This window comes from Desmodus rotundus, chromosome 3 (assembly GCF_022682495.2).
Source record: "Desmodus rotundus isolate HL8 chromosome 3, HLdesRot8A.1, whole genome shotgun sequence".
Taxonomy (NCBI): Eukaryota; Metazoa; Chordata; class Mammalia; order Chiroptera; family Phyllostomidae; genus Desmodus; species Desmodus rotundus.
In genome coordinates, this window is record NC_071389.1 from 171,275,553 (window position 1) to 171,288,120 (window position 12,568).

The window sequence follows — 12,568 nt, forward strand, 5'->3', positions numbered from 1 at the left end:
CCCCTTCCTCTGCTTCAGCCACCCTACTCTCCTGGTGCACCTCGAACACCCAGCCAAGCCCACCTCAGAACCCTTACATGGCTTGCTTTCCCCTCCCCTTGGAATTCTCTTTCCGTATCTATCTTCATGGGCCAGTCCTTCACTTCTTTCAGGTCTTTTAAAGTATTTTAAATCTCTCTCTTATTTAGACCTTCCATGGCCAACTTATCTAAAATTTAACCTTTTAATTTCATGTCTTCTTACCTTTATTTTTCTTTTTATTCTAACATGTATTAGTACCTAATTTACTTTGATTTACTGATTTGTCTTGCACAATGTCTGCTGACTCCATTGGAATACAAGGCTAAAAAGGCAAGGATTTATTTATTCTTTTGCCTGATTTTTCACAGTTCTGTTTTTAGTATCTGGAAGAATGCCTGTGACACAGTAGGTGCACAATAAATATCTGCTCAGTGGATGGGTGATTGATTACCTCTTACTGGTTTACATGGTCTCCCCTAACCAAGCCAATAAAAGCCTACAGTTTCTCTCTATGGTACCTGAAAGTCCTTTCACTTCTGAATCATTAAGATACTCTGAAGAATAGGTTTCAGCTATTTTTTTTACTTCATGACAGAGAACATACCTTTGTATGAGTATGGTATTATTATAGATTCCCATAGTTTATAATTTCTCTTTTATGAGGTTGGGTAAGGGGGCAATATCCATAATAAATTTCAACAGGTGATACCTGGACTCACAGTATGTAATTTACAAAAAGCATAAGATTCATCTGAACCTAGAAATAGATTTTATATAACTTACTTGGAGATTCATTATTTTCACAGGTTTCCTCTTCATTTGGTGCTGCTTCCTCCTCCTCCTCTTCTTCTGGGTCATCAGTATCTCCTGACTCATCACTGTCTCCCACCCATTTCCCTGGCATCAGTCCTGCTGAATCATAGGAGTTACACAGAGGACCCACAATGTGAGAGATAAAGGATTCCTGCAGGTTGGCCAGCTGAGGAGCAGAACGGTCCATGAAGGGGCTTATCGGTAACCCAAGGCTGGCCTCTTCATCACCCTAGAAATGGGAATGTTAGTTAGCATGAATAGTTAACTAGAAAGGTAAATGACCAAGAAAGCTTACAAGTCAAGTCAAAAATCACTTAGCATCTAAGATTTGACCCAAATTACTAAGATTCCTGTAGAAATGCTTTGTTGCCATTTACCACTTTTTTGACCTTGAGGTGTAGGCTTTTGATCAAGGGGAACTAAAACTAATGGTTTAATATCTAAGTAGATGACATTTCTTGTCATATTAGTCAGTGTGCTTTACGTCAGAGTATAAATTCATCATAAAACAAATGCTGGAAATAATTATCAAGCAAATACATAATCTATCATGTTTTCCTGTCTTACCTTGGCTACTAGAAATCTGAAAATACTATACTGCTCAATTAAAGTCGCTAATTTATACTAGCTTTTGGTTGAATTATATTGTCTGTGATTGTATGGTTTCTATATTCTTTACCTATATGTTTAATAGGATTATTCTGTAAGTGTATTTTAAACAGTTTTGAATCTTTCTGAAAAAAACAATCAGATTGTTAACCAGAATTTATGGAGCGAAATTAATAAAGAAATATACTGATATATCAACAATGTTTATGACTATGTAGTGAAACTCCTGTAAGTTTATTCTCCTTTTTCTTTATATTTTTCTTGTATTTCAATATTTCGGGACTGATTATGAGTTAACTCATTCCTAGGAAAGGCAGTGCATTATTTTCTTGAAGCACAAACCTTTTATTGTACATACGAATAATGCTTGTAAAAGTTCTTCATAATCTAATATGTCCAATTTATTACTTATTAAAGTACCTCACCTTATGTAATACGAATTTCTTTCTGACATTGACCTTCTTTAAACTGGCTATATATATATATATCCTTTTTAGGGAAGCAAAGAAGAATCTAATGTTTCTTACAAATCAAATTCTGTGTCAAGTACTTTACATAATTTATCTTCTTTAATCTCTACAACTACTCCATGATAAACCTAATCCTAAATTTGTATGTCAGTCCTTGAAGTATGTGAAGATAGTTATTATATCGCCTTTGTTTTCCCCCAGGATTAATATCTTCACTTTTAATACCTTCATGTCCTTTTTTGTCACTGCTCCCTGTCCTTTACCCTTGCTCCACTGCTTCCAGATTCGTCTTAAGAGACAGGTTCACAACACTAAACACAAAGTTTTAAGTATAATCCGGTCAGTGCAGGGTAATGTGGGGAGGATCCCCTCGTGCTTAAGTTTTGGTGGTAGTTTTTTGGTAGAGTGCTAACCCTTGCACAATCATGTCAAGCAAAATGCCTATTGTTAAGCTTTTTCATACACTGCTGTTACGAACTCTAACAGAAAAATAAATAAACTTAATCTGGTATATATTCATGTTTAAAGGTAAATTGGCTGCTACTATAACAAATCTGTAAAAGACAATATTTCAGTGGTCTATTATTCCAACATCTTCTTTCAAGTTACTTGCAAAAAACCTAGTTTTTACAGTTATAATTTAGTCCATTTTTGTCATTTTTTTTATCCTGAGATTAAAAGTGGCCAGTGCATTTTCTAATGTTGGGGTGAATATGAAATAGATTGATCACACTCTCAAAGCTTTTGGGAGCTCTGGAGAATTTATGAGCAGCTTACGTATGGATTAAATCAGCTACCTGTTCATAAAATTCGTTGACAATACCCTCTGTCCACTGAAGATGGAGCTCTTTACATTTAGCTGGCCCATTGATATCAGCCAACTTTATACACATTTGACAAACTAGTAGTCGATCATTTTCATTGGTCCAATCTATTCCAACATCATCATTCACCTGTTTGAGGAACAAAGTTAAATGTGTTTTACCTCAGTGAAAACAAAAGTTGAACAGGAGAATAAACAATAGAATATTTATTGTCTTCCTACTGTGTGGAGATCTGAATGCCAAGTAATGCGGACTTACTCAGCCATTTAAAATAATGTTGCTGGCTTGCATAAATGAATAGTAAAAGGGTGCATCAAAAAAAGTAAAATAACAAATGATGGATAATTATTAATTATGGAATTGAAAATAAATGCTATTTAAAATTAGCATGTGCTACCTACTGCTGTTAAAATAAAGTAGCTACAAATAAGAAATTTTCCTGAATTAACATTTGAACATTTATGTTTGACATATGAAATTTTGCTCCAGGGTTTTGACTTTTCCACTATCAGATAATTTATGTTTATACACCAAACACATGGGAGCAAATTAATTCAAACAAAAACACAATGATATAATTTTATTATTTCTCTGTAGCACAAAGTATAATGAATATAGACAGCACCTCAGCTTCTCAGGTTCCTAGATTGGGACCAATGCTTATTTATCTGCTTCTGGTTAAACATTCTCTCACATTTCATTTTCACATGTGACATATAAAAGATGACAGCAATGAGTTTTGTCCAATATTTAGTCCCATGACACCTTTCAGTGTGGCCATAAAATGAAGACTGACACAAATCTAGTTACCTTGGCATTAAATTTGGCTATGAAGTCAAAGTGTTTCTTCAAATCAGTGGCCAAAATTGCTTCAATGACAAGAAAACGGAAATGCTTAAATTCCACATGGTCAAGGTTAACTAAGAAGTTATACTCTGGCCGGGACATAAAAAGATTCCATGCAGCAGCTGCGTGATGATTCTCCAAAACTGAACGATCATTATAGAGCACCGCCTAGGCAAATAAGTAAGAGTGAAGTTCAATTTTTAAGTTAAAAAATTACAAAAACAAAGAAGAATATGCAATGCTTTTGGAATTTTCTTTTTTCAGGGAACACAAATGCAATCCTGTGACTGCTGGCTATTAAGAATCACTTATTGATGCACACTGGCTGATTACACTTCTTGGTTAAATTTCCCTTTTTGTAACATAACGTTAATATACTTGAAACTTTATTCCAAACACTTGCAAGTGAGGACTTAGTGTTTAGATTTTATCAGATTGCTTAGCAGGGTACGGGCATTTAACCCTCCAAAATATGCAAATGTATTAATACCCCTAAGAAGCAACTCAGCTACTTCTTGCATCTAGAATAAGAATGATCTCCTCTTAGTTAAACATACAGCTAATAAAGAGGAATGAAATCCCAGAGAAGCCCATGCATTAGAACATTCTCATTCCACAATCAGGCTTAGGAAATATCACCCTTTACCTAGAAATTGAAGGTATATAGTAACTATCTACTTGTTCGTAATTCGCTAATGATGCTGAGGGGAGGCCCAGAGAAACAGAAGTTGCCTAAAAAATGTTTGAAGACTAGTGTGATAGAGGATAGAGGGAGGAAAAAGCATTAGGACAAAACGAAAGAGAAAGCACATGAAAATTATCATTGAGGTAAGTAAAAATACATACAGATACAGGAAAATTTAAATAGTAAATGCTTCTGGCAAGAGGATTTATATGACTATACAAGAAATAATTGATGTTTAAAGGACACATTGAAATAAGTTAAAGTATGTAGTCAGAAAAAAACAGGATATTTTTATTGCATATAGATTAAAGTTCTAGACTGGCATATGAGACAGGAAGTGGAAATGGATGGGAGTGGGATAAAAGACAAAAAGCAAACAAGAATAAAAAAGAGAATGGGATCAGATTGGCCTTTAGAACTTCTAGAAAGAAAAGCAGGCTTTTGGGATCCTTAATAACCCGGGCCCAGCTGATTAAATCAAAGAAAAGCTTACTGAGTTTAATTGAATAGACGATGATAACTAGACACCTAGTGATTAATTTTGACTTAAATGTAAATATATGCTAAGATGTACTTCGTTTAAAATTATCATTTTGGAACACCAGGTTCAGGAAAAAAATTCTCTCAAATGAAATAAATTGATTTTTAATTCCTACTCATCAATAAAATGCCACAAGGATCATAATTGTTATAATGAACATATTTCAAAGCAATGGGATTTATATACAAAGAAGCCTTACATTCTTAAAAGTCAAAAAATACTTGGTTCTCTAATCTTTTCAGAAAGGGACTTTTGTACAGGTTGGCCTTTTCTCTGTTGAGGAAGTTCACTAATATGAATTCAAGTAGTTTTTCTTCCTTAGAAGAAAATTTAGAAGGGATCCCAATGGGTATCCCCATTAATAACTTGGAAAAAAAATGCTATCTTTTCAAAGTTAGCATATTCTCTAAGAATTTTATGTCAGGGCCAAATACAGTTTGGCTTATATTTACTTGGTGCCTATTACAAATCAAATTTAAAAAATTAATTTTCTTTAGAGAAATCTCTCAATTGAATCAGTTCTCCCAGTCAGAGGAGGAAGAGTTACCTGAGGAGCACTAGTTGCAACCAGGAATGCGTTAGTCCTTCCTGGGTGATCGTAGTCGTGCATGGCAGCCGCCACGTACAGAGCCATCAACTCTAGGGCGGGGATATTTCCAGACAGGCAGCCGTATTTATCATCTGGCACACTGTACATTTTTGAAAATACATATCCCATATGTCCATGGGTAAATCCACTGTCAGAATCTGAAAGAGAAGATCAAAGTAATAGACATTTTTTTAAATGAATTAAATTTATCTTGGCCCCCTTTAATAAGTACTATTGTCCCCCATAGTTCTTAAGGAAGCACAGATGGCCTTCGCATGTACCTGAATCACTTGTTGATCCGTGATCATTAATCACAGTTGCGAGGCCTGGAATAGGTTGTGTAGTAAGAAACCAAACAGCATGTAAGACGTCAGTGGCGTGGATTCTGTTATGATCTATAACCAATGCAAAGGAACAGCCATTAATTTCTGACTTTGGGGTCTAAGGACAAAGAGCGCCATCTACTGGATAAACAGTTTAGTCCTAACATTGTAATATCCCAGTGAATGCCAGCCAAACATTCTAGGACAAATACTCTTTGATTACTTTTCTATTATTCCGTCATATCCATAGTACAAGAAAAAAACACTCCGTATTCGTTATTCATGCAGATGTCTGAAGCGGACAAATCTGTCTCCACAGCATACCAGGAACCTCATGTATGCAGGAAACTCACAATGTGAACAACTGTAATGCTTGCACTTGTACTTAATGCCATGCTTCTGTACAAGGCTGTGCAGAGGATTAGAATAGAGAAAGAACCACGGCACTCTTCACCTGGACAGACCAATGGTCTATACCACTCAATCGTTCACCTCTGATAAATGGTGCCCAAACATGATCTGTGAATAGAATATAGTAGTAGTCTCCTGTAATGAAACTTAAAGTACTGTAAGGAAAATGAATAACATATCTTTTATATGCTAATTAAATCCACCAAACAAAATTAACAGCCAAAATCAATAATGCTCCCTGACGTAGAAATTCTGATTAGGGAATACTATTCTAGGAATACCTAAAAAGAAAAACAAATCTTCTTTGTACAATAATGTAGGGAGCTGGGCCATTTAGAAGAGAAAAAGCTGTGGGGAAACCAAATCTCCCAGTAACTATGTCATCACCGCGGGCAAGGGGGGGCTATTCTACAAGCACAGTTCAGCTTCTACTGAACAGGGACCAAAGGCCCAGTGCTCTCGTGGCTCACCTTTTTGCTGGTGCAATTCCTCTTTTTCCTTTTGTTTATCAGGCCCTTCCTGACACTTCATTGATTGGTATGCTTTATTGTAAATGTGCCTACTTTATACAGTTTATTTTTACTGACCAACCATGACACAGCTTCCTTCTCCAATACAATCATACCCCACTTAACAATGGGGATTCATGCTAAGAAATGCATCATTAGGCAACTTTGTCATTGGGAACTCCACAGCACGCACTTGCACAAACCTAGATGGTACATCCCTCTGCACACCTGGGCTGTACTGCATACCACTGTCTTACAGGCAGCCTGCCACTGACCGACATGTCGTTAGGTGACACATGACTATATAGTGTATTACATCTCTGAATACTATTGAACAGATGAGGGGGAGGAAAAACAGGAGAACAACGTGTTAATGGGAATTTGGAGGAAACACCCATTCCCTGGTGAAGGGAAAAAGAAGAAACTGACATCTGTGTGTTGGCAGCACGCAGGGGACGGAGGTAGATGGAGCCTGTTTCCTACAATTCTGGCAACTTTTAGGTGTCAACGTTTAGGTGACATGGGTCATTCAGTGAGGGGCTGGGTGAGGGTTTGAGAGGAGTCTTCGGAAAAGCTTTGCGGAACAGACCTCCTTAGGCCCCCAAGCATGGCACCGTCACTGCTGGAGGGGAATGCAAGTATTATCCAGTCCTTCAGAGAACTGTTTTGTTAAAACTGAAGTCTGTATCTCTGTGTACAGGCTGTCTCAAGTAATTCAAAACAATTACATTTTATGTCTATACCTGTGCCATGGGCAAAGCTGATCATGCTAAAGTTTCTGGATTTAGGATAGCTCTGATTCTGTCTCTGTTGATATTATTACCTGTGTTACTCTGAGTGAGTTACTTAAAACTCTAAGTTTCACTTCCTTATCTTAAAAAGAAGAAGATAATAATTCCCATTTCATAGCACAATGGTGAAAATTATAGAAGGGAACATATTTTAAAGTGCCTGACACAGGAAGCTTGAAGTTAATGTAAATAGTTACTGTTAGAACAAAATGGTTAATGAGCACAGATTACCAGTGTGTTCCCTCTATGATTTGTAAGAACAGAATTGAAACGTTAATATAAAAGCCCTGCTAAATCCTGGGGGAGGGAGAAAGCAGTGAGGACCCGGCAGAGGAAGAAAACAGCAGCTGGGTGGAGGGTGCCACTGGTAAGGGATATGTTGGGGGAGAGTTTCTGAGAGTTCTTCTCTCTGTTGCAAGCTGGGGAAATGACTGTGTAAGTAATTATTGTGGCTACTGCTAGTCAAGGAAACCTGTGCGTGCACCCAGCATGACAGGGTGGATGCGGACAGTATCAGGGTGCCGGCGGAGCTTGACTGGGGCGAGAAATAGACAATGTCAGGCACAGGGAACTGGCAGCTTGTGAACTGTTCTGCTTCCTGCCCTGATCCCCACACCAAGACCCAGGTCTAGAAGACTTTATAGGCACTATTTCACACTTTCAATGCAAACAATCCTATCTAAATTATCTATCTATCTAAATAGAAATAGAAATATATAGAGAGAAAGAGAGACAATGTGTAGATCTAGGAGAACTACATTGTCACTATCACTTAAGCAGGATGGAAAATCCTTTGCCCTTTAAGTAGATAATAACATGCTCATTAAACAAATATTTATGTATCATCTAGTATGTGCAAGCATTGTGCCAATTTTTCGTATAACTGATGCTCTTACCATTTACTCCCTGGTGACCAACTTAGGAGCAGAGGCACCCAAGAAAGAAGCTAGGTATCTCAACAGAAAGAATTGACCGATTTCTGTAACAAACATGCCCTCCTTCCTTATCTATATCTATTTTAAAATCTAGTTCTTTAAACTTTGGTAATGATCCTGGGTACAAATTTAAAAGCTTTCACATTTTCTCTCTTCTTTTGGAAAAATTTAAAAGTATACTTAGAAGTAAAATATAGTTTCTAAAATTTTAGGTCTCTGTCATATTAAAGTTAATCTAACCCTATTTTGGTTACTCAAGTTTTTTTCATTTAGTTATGAATTTATTTAGCCAGTGATATTAGAAATATAGTTCTCTAGCAGTAAATAATAAAAAGTAGACATACTGTAAATTTTTATGTATGCTTATTATAGTTAATGATAAACAAAACTTTTAATAATTATCCGTAGTAGTATAAGTTTACAACCCTACCACATGCAAGGTTATTATTATTTAAAAGTGATCACCAATCAAACTAAAGCTTACTTGTGAAAAGGTGTAAGTAAATCCCTTTTACGGAAAGTGAGGCTTCTAATAGAATATACAGGTTTATTATAACAAAGTTCTTTCACATGAAATGAATTATCCACTATTCCAGGAAAATATCTATTTACTTGTAACATATAAAGATGTAATAAGAAAATGTAAAAATTAATTAAAAAGTTTAGAATATGGGAACTTTCTTTTAACTCTTAAATACTGTTCACCTTTCCCTACAATTTAATGGTGGTCATTATTACATCAATTACTCAGTGGAATTTGACATAGTGGACTATATCACTAAAATATATTTATAAATATAACATTAATTTGTAAAGTTAGTCTGGCGACCTGCTGTCCTTTATTATTTCAGCGGCTTCTTTTCTATAAAAGTTTATTTAGGTAACTACTTAACCTTTCAGAAATCACTAACACATGTCAATCACTGGCATCCAACCAGAGTGGGCCTTGGGAAAATGTTATTAAGAAAGCAAGACTTATCTTGAGATTCTTTCAAACTACTCCTTCCTCATGTCTCTATTTCACCTTCCATAGCCCCTCTGACAGGACCTTGCTAGGGGCCCAGTGCTCTCTTAAGCTCCTCTTTCTTCTACTCCCACTATTCATTCTGCCTGCATTTTGGCCCCATATTCTTGACCAAATCTGATTTGTAGATTTGATTCTTCACTTTCCTTCCCTGTCATACATCATCAGCTGTGCATTTTCACCCCAATGTAGCATGTGCACAGTATCTTGATAAATGATATATTAACAATGGATCACTAGGTCAATGTACTAACTCTTTCTGGAAATATCTGTGCATCACCTGTCTCCACTGAATTTTTATTTATTTCAGTTCTTTGTAACTACAAAAAGACATAGGTTCTAAAGTTTAAGTTACATAAAAGCAAATGCAAAACTTAAAAGTTAAAATGTGATTTTTTAAAAAGACTTTATTTATTTTTACAGAGGGGAAGGGAGGGAGAGAGGGAGAGAAACATTAATGTGTGATTGCCTCTTGGGTGTCCCCTACTGGGGACCAGGCCTACAACCCAGGCATGTGCCTTAGACTGGGAATCGAACTAGCAACTCTTTGGTTCATAGGCTGGCACTCAAGCCATTGAGCCACACCAGCCAGGGCTAAAACATGATTGAAACAACATATTTCTAAGGCATGTTCCAACTAATATATTATGCTTGACTATTTCTCTTTCTATGAATTTATTTCCTAAAAGTACCATATGGTTTCTACACATTTCACAACTGCATTGATGGGATTTATGGACATCTCCAGTTCCACATTTTTTAGCAAGTAGGACAATTCTATTTATGGGTTCTGATGCTACCTGGAATGCTACATACTAAAAATATAATTTAACATCTTTGTGTTCTAATTTATGATATAAATGACAAACTTTTTCTCATAATATTCAAGGTTCATAAGCTTGAACACTAGTGTCCTTTCCTTGGTCTTCACATGTATTTTATTTTTTTAAAGTTTCTAATAACTTCTCCACAACTACTTCCAGATGTTTCTATTTTTCTATTTTATTACTTGTACTATCATCCTACCCTCTCTCTATCCCCAGCCATGTTTACCTTGTATTGAACTTGTCAATAGTTACCGATTTAATTCTGCAGATGCTAGAACAAAAGTTGAATTCAGTCAATAAAAGGAGTACATTATAAAATGAGCAATAAATTGAACACTTAATGATTTATTTAGCACACACTTAAATTGCACTTACCCTGTGTAAGGCACCATTAGTCTTCATGCTGATTCTTTGAAGCAGATATTATGATCACCATTTTACAGATTAAGACATGAGACACGCAGAGGGAAAGGCCCAGGCTCTCCTACAGCTGGTAAGAGCAGGGGCCGGAGCTCTAACACAGACTATCATCTCCTGATCTCTACACCATGTGGCCACATGGCACGTTACAATGTGTAATTCTGCGCTAGCTGCTAATGGTTCAATATCCCATTACTCACAGCAAATCTATGGATTTTTAAAGTATTATTTCACAAATAACTTAGACTTACAAGGAATTTCTCTGTATCCACTCTCCAAAGCATGAAAGTAGTTCATAAATTCCCTAACTGGAATTTTGAAAGCTTCAAAGAGGCCCATGTCTTCAAAGAGTCTGTATGACACCTGGAAAAGAGAAAGACAAAGCCTTAGAAACATTCCCGGGTAGGTATTACACATAAAAAGAGACAGATTTAGAAAAATTTTTAAAAATCAAATTAATTTACAGTCAGTGGTGATACATATTGGGAATAATCAATCAAAAGGATATTGAAGACTTCTATGTACCACACAATCTGTTTTTAAAGGTAGAGACATACACCCCAAAAACGACCAACCAAAAGTCAGTATACCCTATAGAAACATATCAAGCCAATCAATTCAATCAATTGTGTGTGATATCAGTAACTGAAGAATATTTACTAAGTTGCTCATTATATAGTACATAGTATAAGCACTAATAAAAGACTGAAAGTTTAAAGTTTTCCAAATTATATATTTCATATATATTATAAATACATATGCATGTATATGTGTGTATATATATTATATACACATATTCAAGCCATATATATGTAAAGTTTTCCAGAGGACAAAGGATTCAGAGTTGTGTCTTAGTGAAGAATAAGGGAGAGTTATGAGAGAGAAAGAAGGGGTTGCTTTCACTAAAATATATAGAGAAAAAAAGATTGATTCTAATCCAGAATAAATAGCAATGTCTGAACTATTTTTCCTAGCTTGTGTTCTTTCTCCTCTGAACATCTGTTCTCCATCCAATTTCTCTCACAATTTGACTCTCTTTCTCTTAATTTGAGTCTCTAGGGACTCAAATTAAGTGAATGCCTTTGGATGTAACTGGCATTTTTTGAAATGCACATGATGAAGAAAAAGTGGATAAATGGACAGAAGATTACAAGGAGAGAAATGGTTATTCTGGTGGCAGAGTGGAATACAGCATCTTGTAAAGTGACCTTACTTCAGGTCACAAAGGCACGGCGTTGGTTCCAATTCAGGAGATTTTATAAAAGAATTACTCATCATTTTTATCTGCATTCCTTCATAAAATTATCTCAAAATATTTCCTCTAAATCTCTGATACATGTCTTCATAGCTAAATTTCCATCTGTTGTTATTACCTTTAAACCTATTCAAATTCAATAACTTTTAAAAATTATATATTCATTGTTTATCACTATGTGATCTATCCAGCAGAAGTAATGCAGGCTTCAGTGTGGTGGGTAGGGCAGTAATATGGGTGTAATAATTTAGTTTTAATATGAACATTTTACCTAAAATGTCATATGGTGTGCTGGAGTATGATATTTTTATGTTACAGAATTATATGCTTATGATTTTGTAATAAAAAAGGGATGTTATTTGTGCCAGACCCTGTATATGACACACACACACCCCTAAAAAAGAAATTCATTCAGCATGTACCTATTCAGTGCCTACTATGTTCTAGACAATTTTTGATGTATGAAGCATATACATGTATGTATGTGTGTGTTTTATATATATAGACATCAAAGATCTACTCCTGCACAGACCTGAAGGTCTACTAGAGGAAGGCAGTAAACAATAGACACACTAAGAAAGGTAGATACTATGACAGAAAGTTGCATGTAAGTCTTATGGAAAAAGAAAAAGGGGATCAGGGATGGAGGATTGGCAGTACACAGAAGGTACTTTT

At 35.7% G+C, this 12,568-nt stretch overlaps 1 protein-coding gene across 4 annotated transcripts in view; it reads right to left on the reverse strand.

Moving 5' to 3' along the window:
• PDE3A (phosphodiesterase 3A) overlaps positions 1-12,568 on the reverse strand; it is a 285,977-nt gene that overhangs the window by 15,535 nt on the left and 257,874 nt on the right. For all 4 annotated transcript variants that reach the window (XM_024575890.3, XM_045184056.3, XM_071221069.1 and 1 more), the window contains exons 10-15: positions 10,890-11,001; positions 5,680-5,793; positions 5,357-5,556; positions 3,548-3,751; positions 2,711-2,866; positions 805-1,063 (exon numbers count right to left, since the gene is read on the reverse strand). In XM_024575890.3, the coding sequence (XP_024431658.2) occupies positions 805-1,063; positions 2,711-2,866; positions 3,548-3,751; positions 5,357-5,556; positions 5,680-5,793; positions 10,890-11,001 (1,045 nt within the window). The remainder of the gene's footprint in view (positions 1-804; positions 1,064-2,710; positions 2,867-3,547; positions 3,752-5,356; positions 5,557-5,679; positions 5,794-10,889; positions 11,002-12,568) is intronic.